Below are 20,319 nucleotides of genomic sequence, written 5' to 3'. Positions count from 1 at the left end.
ATCTYCCCTCCCCCAATCCCCTTCCTTTAAATCTCATATTAGTATGTCCCCTAGATTTATTCCCCTTTTCATTTGCAGTTGRGATTTTGTTCTCTTTCTCTAGAAGAATGGCCACTTTTCTCATTGTAGTAATAGATTTCAAGGCCAGAAAAGGCCATATACGATCTAAGCTTGATCTTTTCACATTAAATTTCAGCCACTGGAGCTGTGTCCCTCTGGAATTGATTATATAGACAATTTAGTTCACTTAAATTTCACTCACTTTACATTTGACATTCAGCTATAATGATGAGAGGTGAATCMCTAGGTATTTTATAGCACACTGGATATCTGTAAAGCTAGTATGCATTTTAGATCCAATAGGCACACTTAGATCTGAGGTTATACCATTTCATTCACTTCACAGACCATTATAATGTCTAGATTTTAATTACGCAAAATATACTTTCCTGAGGGACAGTATATACAGAACATACAACTTTAAGATACTTAGGCATGGAACTAAGACAATCTAAAACAGTTATTTCAAAAACAAGACATTTTAGAACTTTTCTAATTAATCTTTGGATAATAGTGCCTTCGAAACATCACTGATAGACTTAAGTACAATAAGACATTGAAATTTAATTAATTAAAAAGAAACGTTTTGCATATGAGATTACCTCACYATTTCTCATCCCTCTTTGCAGCAATCAGCTACTCTGCAGTTTATCATCTTTCAGGGATCAGCTAAACTGATCATTGAAAATCTTTCACTGCTGAACAGGAGAGTTGGACGTGAACATTTTAGAAGTATAAATTATGTTAAGGAACTTGAAAACACACCGGACCTCTTATGTCAATAAACACAGAAACAAATTTAAACATTTAAACATGCAAACTCAAACGAGTTATAATTTGGACTCTGTACAGGAGCTAGCTTGCTCTCCAGCTGTAGTCAGGAGGGAACCTGGGATGCTCATTCGGGTAGTTCAGACCATCGTCCAACCATCAGGAAGGACCAGCAAGGACCTCTGGCAGGCAGCAAGATAYGGGAGCACATGACTCAATCCTTCAGGAGGCCTACTATTTCCTTTGGTCTGCTACAGCCTTACAAGAGAAATTTTTTCCTAACTTATGACTCTAAAAAAAAAGAGCTTTCTTATTTAATATAAGAAGCTTTATCAGTCAGACATCTACAGAACTGAGACAAGTAGTAAATTCAGACTGAGTAGAACATAAATATGACAAAATTATTCAAATAACTATAGTGGCAATTACTAGGAAAAGTTGCCATGTTTTTGATGAACTGTGCATGCAACATTTATTAAAATAATTTTTGTTAAAAAGGACCAAAAAAGATGTAATTGACAGAGAGAAATCTTTTGCTACGACTCCTAGCAATTAAAATCTTGAAATTAATCATTTAATGGGTTTCTGCATAAGAATTCATGAATGGAATAAAAAGAACTGTGATTAATAAACTTGAATGAACTACATCAGCTACAGAAAGAGCAACTCTTGAAAAGTGTGCACAGATTTTCTAACAGGCATAAAGAAAAAAGAAGCTCTCTAAGAAAACTACTGTAGCATTCTGCAGCAGGCAGATTTAGATCCATCATTCTGGATATTACTTTCATTCTGTGGCTTAAAGAGTCTTAAAATACTGTTTAGCCAAACAAGTGTGGGGGTATATCATATCTGTGCCCCAGGCTCRGTGCACCACATTCTCATGCTTCCTAGCTGGAATTCAGTATCATAATTAGGATCAGCTCTATCATCCTCTATGATCACATGAAAAAAATCCTCGGTGAAAAGCTTAGTTGGAATTGATTTTGGTTTTGAGATAAGCTTCCATTTCAAAGAGCTGTTATTTTCTAGTAAGACACATTTTCTGATGAAATGTATCCAAGGTTTCCAATGAGCTCTGAGAACGGAAGGTGCAGCAAGTTACTTGGTATTGAAGGACCACCCAAGGTAACCTCAACTCACAGGCAGCACCATGAGTGGGTGAATGAGATAAACAGTAACATGGTCAATTCACTACATGTTTTAGGGGGGAAGTTTTGCACCACTTTGCATCCCCGCTAACTGATGCTGTTTCTTCTTTCTACACATTTAGCTTCTGTTTGTGAATGAYTGACAGCAGCAATAAGAGAAGCAAGGACCACCTGGCTCCAAACAGACCTTATTTGCAGGCGAGGGAATACTACCGAGAGAGTYACTGCTGCCTGCGGCTCGCTGTGGGTTTCCCGATGAGCATGAGATAAAGGGAATGGGCAGATTTTATGAAAATGATGAAGGTATAGAGCATATTTTTTAACATGGTTAAAAGAAAATGTGGGAAACTAAGACAGCTAAGATGAAGCTGCCTTACCACAACACCCTAATAAAGTTGTTGGACTGGGATTAAGAGAACAGGCATGCTCATGTCAGACAGTTTTCAAGTTCTGCACTCRAGATATGCAGTAGAGAACTTAGGAAAGGTACTCCAGTGTGAAACAGCATGAAAAAGGAGAAAAGTAGACTGCTGAGGATCACCGGGATAGAAAGTGTCTACGGTATAGGTTTTGGATAAGAAAAAAAAGACAGAAAACAGYAAAGAATGCAAACAAGTAAGAGCATTGCAGGTTTATATAAAAGCAAGAGAAAGCACAATAGCATATTTGAAAACTAAACTACCTGCTCATAAGCCACACACGATCTTTATGGTAAACTATATTTGAAATCTAACGCAGTTATTTTTACCCTGCAAAAAGCTTGGCAAACTTTCCTGGAGTGATGCCCAAAGCATCAACCTACACGAATGCTAACCCTTTTTGTTGGCTTATCTTTCCTTACTTAGAAATATATATATATAAAAAAAAGAATTTTAACAGACTATAATAATCTTTGATCTTAATTACATTTGGTAAAGCATTAACACTTATCACGYTTTGTTGCCAGGAGCAGCTGGAATTCGTATACCGTGCAGGTGTTGATATAACACAGCTCCTTATCTAACCACACACAATCACAAATGTTTCGAAACCGCAAGAGCAGACAAACGAACAGATACCTGCATTTCATACTGCTGACTTATTTTCTGATACAAGACACAAAACATACAGCTGATCTTCGGACCACTGACACAAAGAATTAGACAGACAGTTGTTTGGGATAACAAAAGGTTTATAAATAATATATTATTATTAATGAATTTTTACTATTTAATGAAAACAGGAAAGGACAAGCAGGTGTCACAGCAGCAGCATATTGAAAAACATAAGAGCAATAAAAATTGTGATTGAYTATCAGGAATAGGCACCAGCTGAGTCTATTCTATGCACTTGTCTGCAGGTAAATTCATCCATGCGGATTTCCACGCCAGCCTGGCTAGAGCATTTCTGATACCTAAACCAGCACATTTAGAGCTAATTCAGTATTCCTACTTCAGACTGCATTGCACAAAATTAGCACTTCCTTAGCTTTCACTAAGGCAAACGCAGAAAAAGGAGATTGGATTGGTCAGGAAAATTATGGCAGAAGTAGTGCAGAAAAAAAAAATGAGGAAACAGGAAAATGGTGGAAACCATTTCTTTGTTTCTTCAAACAAAGAAAGAAAGGAACAAAGAAAGGAAATGAGAAGTTTGTCCTGCCATGAAAACTCAATGTATCYTTTGGACAGACCTAAATAACATAAGTACTATGTATGATCCTTGCATTCAACCAATCCTTACACTCAATTATTTTGTGTGCATGACTGGGAGGACTCTTGGTGCATCAAGGCTCGTTACCTGCCTCTGGACACAGTCAATAGTGGGCAACCTCTTCTTCATTAGCGGACAGGGATCTCTTTTCCAGTCACCTTCCCCTGCGCTTTTTTTGGCCTCCATTATTGCTATAGCACAATTATTACCTCTGGCTTGGAAATTTTATTTTAATTTCCCAGAATGACATATTCACGGGTAATTTACACCTCTGTCTCTCTGTGTCAATTTATAAACTCCTTCAACAGCATCCTGCCATGCTACTAGTTATCCCAGGCACCTACAGAAGATGCTCGTAAGGCTCCAACAGCTTTTGCTGTGTTAGCTACCTATCATCATACAGATTCTCCACATCCCAGATCACAGCAGTAGCTTTTCTTGCAGCATTATGAAGACGTTTAATACATATATTTGTTGTTGTATGGATATAGCAGTAGTTTTTTGAGTTTTGTTTTATAAAGAAGTATCAACAGCAGGATGGTTACATATTGCTGTTGAGAAGCGYTGCGTGTCTAAGAGTAAGGTTAACTTCAGATGAAGTTGCAAGTGCCATCACAAATCAAAATCACTCAAGAGTCTAGATATTTTCAATAGTTATAGAAATAATTTTAAATTCTAAAGACACTGCAGGACTATCTCATTTTGCAGCTTTCCATACTTAAGTTATAAGCTCTTGCCGATCTAAACTTTAGAAATTACTTGCATCTGATAAAGAGATTAAAGCAGGAAGAAAATCAAATAGTTGGTGATCAGAATACAGTAGTTTGACACACATCAGAGCAAGTAGCACAAGTTATTTGATTATYAAATTTTATATTCTCCTCTCTCTGGAAAGTATTACTCAGATTACTGGCCTTGGTTGCACATGAAAAATGTACTCCAGAAAAGGATGTGTTCAAAATGCATTTAATAGATAATAAATTAAAATATTTTGAATATCAACTAGGGAGGTTTTTAGAATTCAGAACACTTGAAAGTGTATTTCAAATTTTCATGTTGTCTTGGTTTTTTTATTATTATTATTCTCACTGATTACCAATTCCTGAAAACAAATCCAAAATTAAAGCCTAATCTCTAAAGGAGGCTTCTTTACAACTGCTTTATTGTTAAACGGTTCTGTCATCAAAAATGCAGCCAAGAATGAAGAACACAGAAGGAATCACACTTTAGACAAGGAGAAGCAGGGAGGGATGGTGCATGGAAGAGTCTGAGACTAATTTTATTGCTCCCAGGACTGCTAATACCTTTCTCACTAAACATAACTGGCTAAATAGCAGAAATAATCCTGGTAGCATGGTTCCCACATTTGAGGTGAATTCCAGTTGCATTTACAACTTCGCTGAAAAAAAAATTGCTTATTTTTTTTTCCTTGAAAATATATTTTGCCACCTAATCTGCAACACTTATTCAACAGATCAAGATGATTTTTTCATAGAAGTTTGATAGCAGCTTTCTTCTGTGCAAACGTTACCAAATCACTGGAATTATTCCAGTTATGTCTTTTGAAACTTTGAAAATAAGCCTGTTTCCATTGTTCAGGCCAATTCTTATACAGTCAGMAACAGGAAAAAAATAAATAGATTCTTCCAAAAAGTATTCTTCCTGGTCAAAATATGGCCTTGTATTTAATGAAAAGGGACAAAAGACGTTCTTCAGCAAATGAGCCAGGGTGAAGCTAAATATMCTGCACGATGATGATTCAACTCACTAACCTGGCAGAAACCTTAAAACCCTCAAGTTAATCATTTTGTGCTGATTTGAATCAGCTCAACAGGCCGGCGAGCCCCAAGCCAAGCAAACCCCTCCCTTTCGGGGACCGTTGCCTTCATAACAGCGCCCCGTGCCGTGCATCGATCCTGTAGTTGAAGCAATCTGACCTCAAGCTGGTCTCCTTGCCTTGCTCCCTCGGACAGGATACCTCCGGCTGAAAGCTCCCAGACGATGCAATTCCTATTTCCTTCGCTCTCTTAAAAACTTCCATCGCTGGCGATGAAAGTCCAGGAGGGCACTTACACACAGTCRTCTGAGGCCGCGCGATTGCCAAGCTGAAAGACTTCGACTTCAGAATACTTTCCATCCAACTGAGGCTGTAAAAGAACTGATTTTTCACAGTTCAAAGGTGGAAATCAAACTTTTTTCTTTTTTCTTTCTTTCATGTTTGCTTGAACAAAAAGAAATTCCGTTCAGAATTTCTGCCCGATGAATCAATAGTGATTTCAAACACTCAGCTGTGCTCCAGTCAATGTTTCATTAGGACATAAATCAGGACAGCTGCCAAAGGGGAGGCCGCGCTGCTCATCCCACGGTACTCCGCAGCTTATAGTAATGCAAATCTTCCGAGGGGTCAGAGACTTCAATTCCACTCTCTATATTGAATTACACACAGAGAGGATTTAAATACAGATTTCATGCATGCCAGTCAAATCTTCTTGCAGGCCATTGTTCATGGCTATCTCAAAATTTAATTGAAAACACTTTACATTTGATGCAGCTGGGGACTCCTGTCTGTGGACTAAAACTACCCAGTTTGGGAATTATTGCTAGAAGAACGGGGTAACATTACTGCCTCCAACCCCTCTTCCAATTTGAGAGAAAGACTCTACTTTTTTTAGTTAGTTTGTTTGTTTTACAAAACATGGTGAAACTATTTTCTAAATTTGACCAGAGTTCAGAAGTTTCGTGCACAGTGGGTGGTGGTTGGGCTAAACTCCTTACTGAAAAATATGCTCCAGGTACAATGCTTTCACAGGTTGTTAGATCTGGGATCTGCAATCCTTTCCCCCAAATGAAACCCTTCTTAACAGAAATGTTGCTTCTAAAGGAAGTAGTAGTATTTTCAGGAGCTGGTCTGAGAATTCAAGTTAAGTATTTCTGAAAGAGTATTATTTCTAACACTTTTAAGATTAAAATTTCATGTTTGACAATGGTCAGAAGCAGACATTCTGAAGCAATTTCATTCTTCCCCCCTGTTACTGTCACAATAGTGATAAATGCTTCAAAAAGACAATATAAATAAGCATAGCATTAAAGGGAAAAATTACCTAATATTAATTTATTGTTTATTTTTCAGGCATTTATCACTGTTTTGTAAAATCTGTCTCAAACTGTCACAGCTGGACAACATCAAATCAAATGCCAACCATCTTTCATAACAAACATTTCCCAGTAATACAAGTTGCTATGGTTTCACAAATTCAAACTAACATGAACTTACACAAAATACTGAAAACTGAAACAAATATTAGAAAAACGCCAAACAAGTTATAACCAGAAACAAATCTTTTGGAAATGGTGCAGAGAATAAGTCTGGGCTCTTAGTTCTTCAGCTGGCTTTACTAGAAAGTGATATCATCATCAGTTTGTGATACCTCTATGCATTTTTTTTTCCTTATTTCTAGGTTACTGCCCCACGATGCTGGACACATTATGGGATGCAGGGGAAGAGCATTTGGGGATTGCACATGACTTATTATGAGATGTTTCAGGAAAAAACTAAAGGAGGAGAAAGGTAGGGATGAGGGTGGTCTGGGGAGGTCGGGGAAGAACTTAAGGAGAAAGGCAAGGATGAGGGTGGTGGGTGGTCCATCCTTTCATGCTCAAAGCTTTCTGTTGCCCAGGCATGAGCCATCAGCAAAAAGCAACTGGCCAAGTTCTTCATGGCAGATATTACTGACAAAATGGAGAATACACTTAATACAGGCAAAGGGTCTTTCAAAAGTGTAGATCAAGAATCATTATCCTATTAATCAGCACTGACCAGAAGCCTCATTTCATCATTCAAAAACAGATATAAAGATTAGTCTGTCTAAAAAATGCTCTCATATACTTTGATGAAGAGGATTATAAGCATGCCTGGGGAGAATATAGGCTTAGAGTGAAAAGATCAGATAATTTTTCTAAAAAGGGATATCTTTAGCCCCTAACCAAGATAGGAAACAACGGTTTAGGTTGCTTAGACAGACCTGAGTGAGAAAATATTAATATTGTATCAGTCGTCTTTTTTTTTCTTTGAAAGAATCTCTCATGTCTCCATAACATTTGCCAGATTCAAACCGAATATTCAACAATTATCTCATTCAACCCAAACAGCTTTTGGGAACAGTAATCACACTCGAAAAGACTCAGATATATACCAAAAAGCCCAGAAGTAATCAGTGCTTAGACATTCAAATACCTTCTATTGCAGCTCAACCCTTCAATCAGAATCCTATTGCTGAGACTCCGAGTTGAAAATGGGTGCAAAAATCAGACAATACTTCTTCATTTGCTTTCTCTGTAAAAAAAATTTCCTCCCGTCCTATGTTGTGTGGTAGTTATCTTGTGACAAGTCTTTTAATAGCTTCTACAGAAATATACTTATCAAGTAATTCTACTTCCATATACCATAATTTAGAAAAAAGTTGAGGAATTAGCAAAGAGAAGGAGAGAGCAAGCCTACATCCATTAACTGGCTTCATATTGGCCAAAGGAAGCAAAGTGTAGTGTAGTCAACTAAAGCTATTTATATTTTAAATGTAACTTTGATCTATTAAATCTAAAGTATTTCAAGAAAGCTTTTAGGTATTGATGGGTACATAATATTTTTTAAACAGATTGGAACAGCAGAGAAAGTAGGTCCAGGCTCCTGAAAAGCCTGCTGCAGCTGACTCTGCTAAATACCCTGAGACATCAGTTTAACTTGCTGGGTGAGACCACCGCTGACAGCCTGAACGTAAGTGTAAATAAGGGAGGCTTACTAGGAATGAGAGAAAGGACAGATCTGATCTTTTCTTTACCTTGCACTTCCAGGACTTCCTTGAAAATGGGAGACAAGCACAAATACCCTATATGCATACAGGACTGCAGTGTGAGAAGGAGATAGGAACAAGAAGGGTTAACGGAGAACAGTGGAGATGTTAAAACACCATGAGACTTGGGACATTTCAGGACCTGAATTGCAAGAAAGACAAAATAATTATATGACCACATGAAGGGAGCGAAGAAAGGAAGGAGATGAAGGACAACAGTGGTAGCAGCACAGAGCCTGTGGCAAATGGAGATGACTACTAGGATTCCTCAGGATCCACTGCACTGGAGACACTGAAAGGAATATTCACCAACTCTGCAAAATACTTCAACATTTTCCCAAGTCTCTCTATCATGGTGGTGGGTTTTGATGCAGTTAAAAAGGAAGATTGATTGGATAAGAGGGCAGAAAAAAGATCTGAGGAGAAAGAAGAAGTTTTAAGGAAGGCAATTTCAGAGAAGGGACTTTCCGTTTCAGTCAGGAATGTCAAGACCTACACGCAGCTATCAACAAGGAAAGGTTGATAGCTTTCCTCAACAAGGAACCTTCATAAAAGACTTGTGATAACATGCAACTGCCAGAACTGGGATTCAGGCAGGAACTGTTGGTCTAACAAGGGACTGAAAAAAATCATGGAATCAGGAATTTCCTAAAACATAAATTGCCAACTGAACTGGGCCACTCTTTTAATCAACCAGACTCAAAGAATATTGTGCACGGATTTGCATTTGGCAAGCTCCAGGAAAACAAAACTGAGACAATTGCAAGTGACAGTGAATCATACCACAATTATCACAACTATACTGGGACTCGAGCTCTCTGTGCGCTGCACTTATTTATAAACTATTATAAGAACAGCTGGYGTCTTGTGACTATTCTATGGTTTTGGAGATTGCTCCCCATCTTAGTCCAAAATAATGAAATTTGCAGACTCCCTGATTTTCTTCCATGGCAACTGCAGACAGGAAAGAACAGTAGAGAAGACGACTTTTTATAGAGTTTAATTAAGAATTTTAATTCAAAAGGTTTTAAAAGTATATTTTTTAAAGTATTAAGGCATTAAAACTATCCATTTTTAGTATGATTTATCACCAAGAAAAAACGTAACCAAGAAAAGGTTGTATTAAAGTTGCTTTGTATAATTTGTTACTATGTACTTTCAACTTTACTGACACTCATACAGTGCAAGGATCATATTCTGTTTATGCAATGTGCATACATCTGAATGAATAAAAAATTACTTCTACCTCAAGAAGCTTATGCTGTCTTCAAACATAAAAAACTTCAATAACTGTTTTCTGTCTCTTTAGTTCACATTTCAGATTGCATTGTGAATGTGTATCTACACATTATAATATAACAGTTTTAAAACACAGTAAATTGCTGCTAGACTATCTTATGTTTTTAATGGAAGGTTTGATTATGTGTTGGTGAACTTCAAGGACTGTCACACAAAAATGAGGCAGCCGCTAGCACACACCTAAAGGATAAACATATCCTAAGTCATTTAATAGAAACAGTAAATTTGCATAGGTTTAATCAGTTTTCCTCAGCTCTCRCAACTGTTTCTTAATAAATTTAATCAGACCCATTAGCTGGAACCCCAAGGAACTCCGATCTGGTGCAGAGTTTTCATGTGAAACACAACCTGAATGTCTCCTCCACAGAGGATTTCTTTCTTCCTTAATGATCCTACAATTACATTTAGACACCTCTGCTTGGCAGACAKGCCCACCTGCTCCTCTCCCCAGCCTGTATTTCTAGACGTTCTTTGCGTCCCTGCACTTCTCAGGCTCTGCAGTTTCAGGGCCTAGGGTTATTATAAGGTTTATTAAAGGGTTCTTATAACATCACAGTCCGCTTCTACAAAAATTTCACTGCTCTCAAAACTTGTCTATGAAGAGGCAGGTCTGATTCCCTCATCTCTAATATAAGAAGACGTAATAAGAAACATCAAGGTTTCCCAATCTCCTTCCCGCATCTAGGAGAGCTTTTACACAGCTTTGACAGCATGGCAATAAAGGCCCATATAAAAAAGTATTCAGCAGTCAAAAAATTTGATGATTTCAGTCAGATAAGTTTGAACTAAAGCTTATTTTYACCAGTTTCACATTTTTTAAGACCTGCGAGGCAGAAGTGTACATATTATGGGACYATACACACATATAGACAGTTATGAGCTTTATATATAAACCTTTATTTACTTTTTCATAAAATYCTGTGGTATCTGAAAAAATACACTAAAAACTGTCTTCTTGCTCTTAGTTGTTTTTAGAACTCGACTTTGTCAATCTAAACTCTTGGCTATTAGACTTTTGTACAGCCATCCAAAGATAACTGACTCCTTCCACATTAACAAAGTAATAAGGATCTTAAACTTGCACATTCTTTTCATTCAGGTCCACACCAAAGTGTTTTGCAAACGATATAGTGCATCTGCTCCACCTGCCAAAGGAAAGCAATGCTCTCTGGGATGAATTGCAACAACCACATATAGTAGCAGAAACCCGTACAGAGCAATGTAGGACAGGAAAGGAAGAACGGCGGTGTAACTGCRAGAGACGTTTTTAGGTTGATGGTGTGATTATCCAAGGTGGAATCCTGCCAGGAAATCAACTTGCAATGCTGTTGCAAAACAGCCTCAGATCATTAATCCAGCTCTTCATGTCACTGAGCTGAACATATCATTACACATTTCACCAAGGCTGGTCTGTTTTACGGGGCTCATGTGTGCTAATAACAGCAGTTGGTGTCTCCTGCTCTCCTAACTATGGGTTCATCTCAGAGACCTAAAAAAGCTGCTGCTCCATTTCTCTCACAGACCATTTTCCAGACTACAATGTTGATAAAAGATGAATGTCTGCCTCATTCTGCATAATGCTGTTTAGGATTTCTGCTCTTCTCTGTTTCCTGCATCTTTTCAAAAAAATCCATACATATTAAAAAAAAAACAATAAAAGGTTTGTTACTAATTAAAAAGTGAGGAATCCTTTAACAACATTAACACGATCCTCTAACGCATTCCTCCCAGACGCCACCACCTTTACAAAGCCCAAATTTACAACCAAATCATCGTTAACTAAGAGGAAGCACTAAAGACAAAGAAAGCTAAATAAGGAGCTCCGATGCCAGGCTGATGAGGGCGGCACACGCGAACAGATGAGGCGGCACGCAACAGCTTACGCTGACGATCCGAGCACAGTGCAAGGATAGACTGGAACAGTCACTGCCCAGTGGTTATTCAAATGCGATTTTACCCTGCCTGGTCACACAATCAGYGATCATTTGAATGTAATTTTTAAGGACTGAAGTACCTGTTTGAAAACTTATCRTATGAGTGCCAGGAGGCCTAAGTCATGGAAATTCAGTAAGAATTGCATACRTAATTCCTTTAGGCTCCTTTTGAGATCTCAGGTGCCGTTCTGCCAGTCTTGCTCTAAAACCCAGGAATGATGATACCAGCAGATGGTATCTTCTGATTATAGGATTTAAAAAAAATGAAAGGTACTTAATTGTGCTGCAATAAAGATAACTATAATCCAAGTTAATAAAAGGGAAGAGTTTTGTTATGGACATTTATTAGAAACACATTTTTTCCCTACTGCACGCAAAAAACTGAAAGCACCTGGCATGTGTTACATTGAGGGAAAATTATCAGTCGATATCAAAGATGATTTCCAAAATTTCAAAGCATTACTTGAAAGTATATTCCCTATAATACCACTGTAAAATTCAAATAGTAATTTTTGTAAAATAAGTATTATTTCTGCTATTAAAGACAGTGTTATTTTCTTAAGCTCAAGTCCCATGCCCAGCTAGGGAGCAATTCTTTGACACACTGCATATCTTGAAACTTCCATTTTAATCTACACAGTATGCAAACTAATGTTAATRTTATGATCACCAACACAGCAAAAAGCCTGATTTTAATATTGCTATGATCTATGTGTCTTTTCAGAATATGATAMACTAAACTACAAATAATTCTATACTGCTGCATTATCTGGTTGATAATTGTTAGATTGTTCAGAAATGTATGACCCCACTGCTCAAAGTTTAATGAAGTAGCAAATCATTTTTAAGGTAATCTTCTTGTACAATGTTAATAAAAAGCAAKTTGAAAAATAAACAGTAGGCATTGGCACTGGGAAGCATGACTGCTAAATAATCTTTGAGTTTCCTTTTTGGAGGTGGAACAGGTCAGAGAAAAAAATATACATATTGTTTTATCAAAGTTGGATCRTTCTTCATACTCACTGCTCTTCCTGAATGTACAGTTATTTTAATATTTGTACTTTATAATAAAATACAGTGTAACATAAGACAAAGATAGTTTTCATCACATCATCAGAGCAGCTGATATACTTCTTTTGGAAGAGATCCATACAGAATCAAACAGAATAGCTACACAGTTAAGCAGGTTGTTCCACGTACCTTGTTTGCGTACATCCTCTACTGCAGCGACCAGTTCCTCCTTCAGATCCTGGCTCTCTTTAGCAATTTGATCTCCCTTTTCCAAAAAGTTTTGCGTGGCCTGTTCTACAGAAGCAGCCAACACGTGAGCCTTCTTAGAGCGCCCTTTCTTCTTGCCAGATGGTCCCTTATTGCTTGTGTTAACCAGCGTCGTTACCTTTGGGAAAGAAAAACGTCTTACAAGCCTGAACAGTTCTTCAGCTATCAATTGGCACAACAGTACGGTTTGATGGCGCCAGTATTTTCTTTATCATTAAAATGACCTAATCATCTGAATACCTAAAGATTAAAGCAAAGTTTAAAATTTGAATCATGGCAACACATAACTCAAAAAAAATATTGATTAGAAAGAAAAGTTTTCCTTTTTATCTATATTTGGCCTGGGTTAAGCAAACTAATAGTCAAGCAGTCAGGGAGAAAAAGAGATATATATGGAAGGCGTTGGTACTAAAGCATCATTTTTGTCACTGTATTTCACTACAGTAAAATGAACAAACCAATAAAATGAAACCTAACACATAAGGGTCAGTAACCACTCCAAAAGCAATCATCTCTAGAGATAAGTGCTGTCATTTATACGCAAGTAGTAACCAAAAACATTATAGTTGTTTKCCAGACATTACGGAATGAGTAGCTCCTGCTGCACAGATTTTACAGGTCAAAGCTATCCAGTTTTATAACACTTCAGTATATATAAAATTCTGCGCTGACGTAACAACTTGATATTGAAATGATCCCACATTCTCTCTAGTACTTTTTGAAGCTCTTGAAAGAATTCCTCATTAAGTAGTTGGTGAACTGATTAAAACCTTGTCCACATAGCTTAACGAAACAGCACATCATGTACCATGGCTTTTGCTGGATTCAAAAAATCTCACGGCACATCAAGATCTCATGTCACACCATAAAACATTMCTGTAAAAAAAAWWAAAWTWAAAAAAAAWAATAAAGTCTTTCTGTGAAACCTGGACACCAAATTAGATATAATCAGGTATATAACGTGTGATAAAAGAGCAATGGATGTATAATGCTCWGTGATCAATTCACCCTAACCAACATATAAACCAAGGCAATTGAAGAGACCATATGGATATGCTAGCCCAGAACATTGCTGTAAGAAAATAAAAATCTTTGCAATAAACACAGTGTAGTACAAAGCATAAGACTGCCACAGGAAGTCTAAAAATTCACTGCAGTTCTATCCCTTTTCCAAGAAATGTGACAAGGTGTTTGGTGTGGTTGGACCCAGAGCCCAGAGAATTTCTTGGGCRTGTAGTAGATATTAGGACTTTAAAACACCAGAAGAATCAAAGTATTGGGAAAAATAAATTCCAGAGCCTTTTTTCAGAAAGGGAAGTGAAAGGGGAAAATCTTTTTTTTCCAGGAAGCCTAGCTACAACAAGGAAATATTCTGCCATCATCTCTTTTTTTCACTATTTATGTACAGAAATATTGCTTTTTTATTAGGTTTTCCATTACATTATTCTTTATAAAATTTCCTCTAGATCTTTCTGTGGTTGATCTTAGTCTACATAATAAATTTTAGAATTCTACGAAGAAACAAACTCAGATGGCTTTGTCATTTATCTCAACTTTATCAGCAGAATGCATTTGTCTAGCACATCATAAAGCTGACTAAGAAAAGCTTGCAGCAGGCAATAASATTGATTAATCAGACGCTGAAATCAGGAGACTTGCAGATGAAGAGAATAATGCTTCATCTTAATTTTAACTGTTTGAACAAACTAGACCTAGACTGCCAGACTAGTTCGGATAATACAGAAAGGAGGGAAAAAAAAAAATCTGAAGTAAGGAAATGCTGCTCAATAAATGAAGCCAAATCAGACCATTTTTATATCTCTCTATTACCTAGATGTAGGAGTCAATAACTAAAAAAAGAATTTTCAGCTCGTAGAWGATTTGCTAAAGTGCTGTGAAGACATCAGCATTAGGGTTTCCAGCGGGATTCCAGACTTCCTTTAGTACCCTAAACAATGTTTTCCAGTAAAAACATTCAAAATTAATGTTATGGGATCATGACATCTGCTAGTCTGCTCCTTCTGTCAAGGATTCATCTATCAAGTGGGAGTCATCTCACCTAATTTCACTGAAAAAAAGTTACACATCTATTCTAAGATCATCTAAAAGTATTGAACAGATGCACTCAATGGAGAGGGATACGGACCAGAGCTACCGTAAAGTCGGATGGATTTGTGCCTAGAGATGGATACTGTGTCATTGACAAGGAGGGGAAGCTACACAACCACACTGAGGTTAGAGATATTAACCAAAAGATGCCAGATTGCTAAATTAAGTGAAAGAAATCCCGAAAAAATATTTTATCGTCATTATTGGCAGGAGATAATGGAGAGAGRATGAGGGCAATATACATACATATATAAATACATACATCTTCAACAAACTGGTCCTACATGTTTTATTTCCCRGTACATCAATAGCCTCAGCAGAACCAATAAATCCTTTTATATGTAGCCTTCATAACACAACGATAGCTCATGTAAGGCCATGAGATCGGCTGCTGGATTCCCAAGAAATCAGGAAATGAGAAATAAATATTGATACCATTATCATCTACATACTGGGGTATTTTTCTTTTTGTACCTCTTATAAAACTACAAAGCTTTCAAAACTAATTCCTAATACTTTATATATGTGTGTGTGTATATATACACATATAAATATATATTTTTTTTCTCAACAGAAACAGCCAAAAAAATCCTTATCTTTTTAAAGAACATAAAGAAACACTCTAGATAGAGGAAAAGAGGAGAGTGGTTTGTTTTTGAAGAAAGTATGCTTAGAGCAAATCATTGCTTCCTTTTTATAATATTCTTCTTGGCAGAGTGGTATCCATTTCTGGTCACCTACAGAAATATAAACGATTCTAGCACAGCATAAAACATTAATTAAAAACATATGAACTTCCCAAAATATATGGAAAATTAAAAGTGAAAATAGAGTATTTCATAACACTTCAACAATGATTGTATTGTCCCATCCTGACTGATATACAGAATTACAGATAGATCTCCAAAAAGCTCATGTGCATCTTTCAGCAGTTCTTCCCCGAGAAGTTTGAGAACTTCCTTCGATGCCAGAATCTGAGACACATTGTAGCAACCAAGTTTGGAAACTCCAGTGCAGTAAGAATTTATTTACTTTCTAGATAATTACCGGGGGGATTAAGTAAACCTGCATGTCCCATAAGCGGAAAAGAACCAGCATTAGTGTAAAACCTTTTTTACACATTGAGGGATGCTGCTAGTCCAGCACAGGAAATTACTGATTGCCAGAAGTCGGAGGCCTTCACCACCGCTTATACAGCAGACACCTAAGAAGRGCAGCATACCAGAAGTAAATCTTCTTTTTCCAAAGAACTGCTGGTGTTGACCCCAATGGATCCCAATTTCCTCRTAAAAGTTTTGCTGAGCGATTGTTTCAGGGTTTGAGGGTTTTATTTTTCTTTTTCTGTTTCTTATGGTTTTTCTCCTAGTATTTTAACAGTTAAAAAATAGCTTCTGGTACATCAAAAGCTCACGCTCAAATAAAATCATGAAAATCATATCAGACATGGGCTATCAAGAGAGTATAATATGTTCCCAGAAGGTGATACTGGAAAACTGCTCAAAAGCAGACTGTCAATGATCCGTAAATTTGAAGCAACAACCTATACATTTTAAACAGAGATCTACAAACATGAAAGACGTGAACACTACTATCTATTCTAAACTACTATCTAAACTAATTACTATCTAATGTAACCAGTTTATTTTAAATATACTATCCCACTAATGCTGGTACAAAGCAAAGAACACATACATCAGCTTCTGTTACTAATTAATGCAAATCTCRCCCCAAATTTTGCACAAGTATCAAATATATCACTTTATAATTGCCACAAGCTCATTAGGCAAACCTGTAATGATTCTGGCTTTTGGATCACACTAGGGAACCTTGCTCTGTTACGTTATTAAAGAAGCCTCATACAGTTCTAGCCCAGATCTCTGCTGGAAAAACAGAATTTCACTGATTAATAGTTCARTCCCACCCTGAATTAAGTCATCCTTACACAGCTCTAACAGCCCCCAAGAAAGGTGAAGATGTCTTTGATAATAAGCAGGAAAAAAGAATCTTTTAGCATGGATTTCGCTATTGGAAAAGCCGTGGGCGGGCAGGGATGCTGGGGTGAAAGGGGGCAGCGCGAGCTCACACGCACATCAAATTAATCCACGGGCAGCAGCTACAGCGCAGAGAAAAACACTCCCGACTCCGAGCTCAGCTGCTCTCCCTACAGACTGCCGAGCGGCACGGGCCAAGAGCGCCTCCGGATCCGTAGTGCCTTCCTCCCCCCGAGAACCGCCGGAACTGGATTAGTTACTCAAGGTTTTCCGTATCCACGTTACACAGTATGCTTTAATCAACACTTTAGGGSGAAAATATTGATATGCACTTTTTCATTATTTTCTTAATCCCTGTGGTYTGTCACTGATCACACGCCTAGTACTAACGCGTGTTATTTCGAAATATCAATGATTTGTTGGCTGTTGGAGTTTCTCAATTTATTTAATCTCCTTGCTTGTTTAATAAACCAAAGAAAGTAAATCAAATATGGCTATGCAAATATTTGCATTATAAAAGCAATTGACACAAATATTTTGAGTTTGTTTATTTTGAGAGCTTTTTTTAAAAAAAAAAAAACTATAACAATTTTTGAGATAAATAGTAATAAATAACAGCCCAGTAAATGTGGTCACTACTCAATAAATCCATGAGCAATTTTGTGATGTTGTCCAACTGCTGACAAGCTAATCATGTACATTTTAAATAGCACTGTTTAGAACTAATGTGTATCACTGGTAAGACCTGCCTAACCAAATTCACRCTTTACTTTCTGTTAAATACTAAGCTAACATATTCTTGCAACATATGAAATCAATTTAAAAGGCTTTAGCTGGAAGATCATTAATTGTTTGCAAAAAAATTCCACCCTTCGCCCCTATCTCCCCCTCATTTTCAAGTCAGTCTTACGTGTTCTTCTCAGCGGTATTTCTTGAATGTGAACAGCTACAAGTTATTCCTCTCTTTTCCCACCATCATACACCACCAAGTGCTGGAAACACTCGATGCCCTGAATAAAGACAGCTCCGAGGTGTTGTGGAAGGCCCCTTTTGCTGCAGACACCCGGCTCCCCTTCCACTCCCACGCAGCATTTTATTGCCTCCCCGCTTACACTAATGGCATCTCCCCYGCCAAGCACTGCTTTTCAAAATCCTCCTCTTTCTGAGAGCAGTTTGTTGCATCAAAGACTGTCTGGAGAACAAGAAGTCCCTTTCACAAAGCATCTTTGGATTTGGGTTATTTTATTGTGGTATATTTTTCCTTTTTCAAAATTGGTTTCCTTCGGCAGCAGGGCGAAACAGAGACCTTCCAAAGCACTTTGTGGGAGAAACAGGTTGTGCTGCACGTTACAGAAGCTCAGATCCAGTTCCCTGCTCAAAACCGGGCTTGAACACCGTGCTCCGGTGACCGTCCTTGCTCTCGTGACCATCCTGCAACGGAGTAAAACCGTGCGGGTTCTTCGGCCCGTTTGCTTTACGCCCTCCTGATGCCGCACGCTGCAAAGCGCTGTCACGATCTGGCTCTCAGCAGTAGCTCGTTAGCTAATCCTAATCCAGCTAGGAGATACCACCTAGCAGAATAACAAAGCAAATGCTTTCACTAAATTACATCAGCTCACGCGCAAAACAAAGAAAAGCAGCTTGACTTTTTTTCCATGGCTGTGCTTATTTTCCAGTGCTACTTAAAAAAAAGTTTTCTAAACTATACAAGTATAATGGTAAACACACAYAGACAACCTCTCAAACACGATTCAGCATTTAGTAAATCCTGTACTTCARTTCTATACTGTCGTTTCTAACTGTGCTTTCTCTGTCAGCTTAAATAATTTGCGACTGTCCTTAGCTCTTGAATCACGCCGGTTATTTTTTTCCTAACAGCTCACATTATRAGCTCTGTAATTATCTCTACACAATCAGCTGTAGCTATCTAATTCACTAAAGTGAATTTCTCTTTCTGTTGAATACATTTGCATTTTCACCAACATACGTTAGAGACACTAAGTTTCAGTGTTTCTAACCCAGTCTTTTTATATTAATTCCAGTTACCTTCAATGCTTGCAAACACCCACCATTTAGAAGAATTAGTAAGTACGCAGACTATTCTCTGTCAGGTATAAACTATTAGTTAAGATATTAAAAATGCCAGTGACAGACCTGCCTTTTGGATGCAAAATACCTAGATAACTCAGGGAACACTGAGATTAGAGGCAGCATATTTGCACCCAAGCTAGCTTCAGGACAGCTAGTTGCTCTGACTCATGTCTCAGCTGCCAAATAGAAATTCAGGATCCTGGACAAATTTGCATCTTTCTGTTCTGTCTACGTGATGTACCTTTAGGATGTAATTTACAGATAAGAAGAATATAAATTAACAGCAGTGGTGGTTTTATCAGTGTTCACACCATAGGAAAAAGGTTTATATCCCAGCTGATGTGAATGAATATTGTATAAGGCACTTTAAACTTTTTAGTAAGTATTTTAAAGTTCTTAAGTATTAATTTTCTCCAGAATGTCCCAGTACTTCTTCTGCAAAACATATATAGATATATATATATTCATCCTAGAAACCTTCCTGAAAAATTATCTTTTACTTAATAGGTACATATATATGATAGTGTAGTATTTTAAAATATTGTGATGCTATTCAGATGGTTAAAATGAACTATTTTCTTTAAAATATAACTCTCTCATATAAAGATTCAAGAGTCAGACCAGAGGAAAGTTCATGTTAATGAAGATATCAGATTTCCATGCATCAAGTTTCCTACGCATCCACTTGTTCATGTCCATACCCCRCGCCACCCTGCTGACTTGCCTCAACTCTCACTCCTGGAAAATCCCTTGAGTTATAGAAACTGTTGTTCAGTTGTCATAGTTGTACAGTTCAACCCACTTACAGAGTCTGATGGCAAGAATACCAGTTAGTGGCATTCGGGGAGGTGCCTTGCTGCTGCGCAGATGCTTCTCAGCTGGTGACCACACCAAGACCAGTATCAGTAACAGGCAGCACCAACGTCTACGTTAATTAAAAGATATCCTCTCTGTGTTGATAGGATTGCAAAACTTCTCCCAAGTATTAACTAAGCCTCTTCTTCCTCAGTACAGTTTGCTGGCATCTCGCTAGGGTTTTGACGGTTCCACCTTTTGCCAAGCTAGAAGAGCAGGTGTTTMATCAGACCAATCAAACAACCCA

At 37.5% G+C, this 20,319-nt stretch overlaps 1 protein-coding gene across 4 annotated transcripts in view; it reads right to left on the bottom strand.

Moving 5' to 3' along the window:
• CTNNA2 (catenin alpha 2) overlaps positions 1-20,319 on the bottom strand; it is a 433,433-nt gene that overhangs the window by 329,810 nt on the left and 83,304 nt on the right. For all 4 annotated transcript variants that reach the window (XM_085314675.1, XM_085314674.1, XM_085314673.1 and 1 more), the window contains exon 3: positions 12,949-13,144. In XM_085314675.1, the coding sequence (XP_085170801.1) occupies positions 12,949-13,144 (196 nt within the window). The remainder of the gene's footprint in view (positions 1-12,948; positions 13,145-20,319) is intronic.

The sequence above is a fragment of the Rhea americana genome, unplaced genomic scaffold (genome assembly GCF_003343005.1).
Source record: "Rhea americana isolate MKP2758 unplaced genomic scaffold, rheAme1 scaffold_41, whole genome shotgun sequence".
In the NCBI taxonomy this organism is placed as follows: Eukaryota; Metazoa; Chordata; class Aves; order Rheiformes; family Rheidae; genus Rhea; species Rhea americana.
Note: the sequence above shows the minus strand (reverse complement) of the source record. Positions and strands in the feature narration are given on the sequence as shown.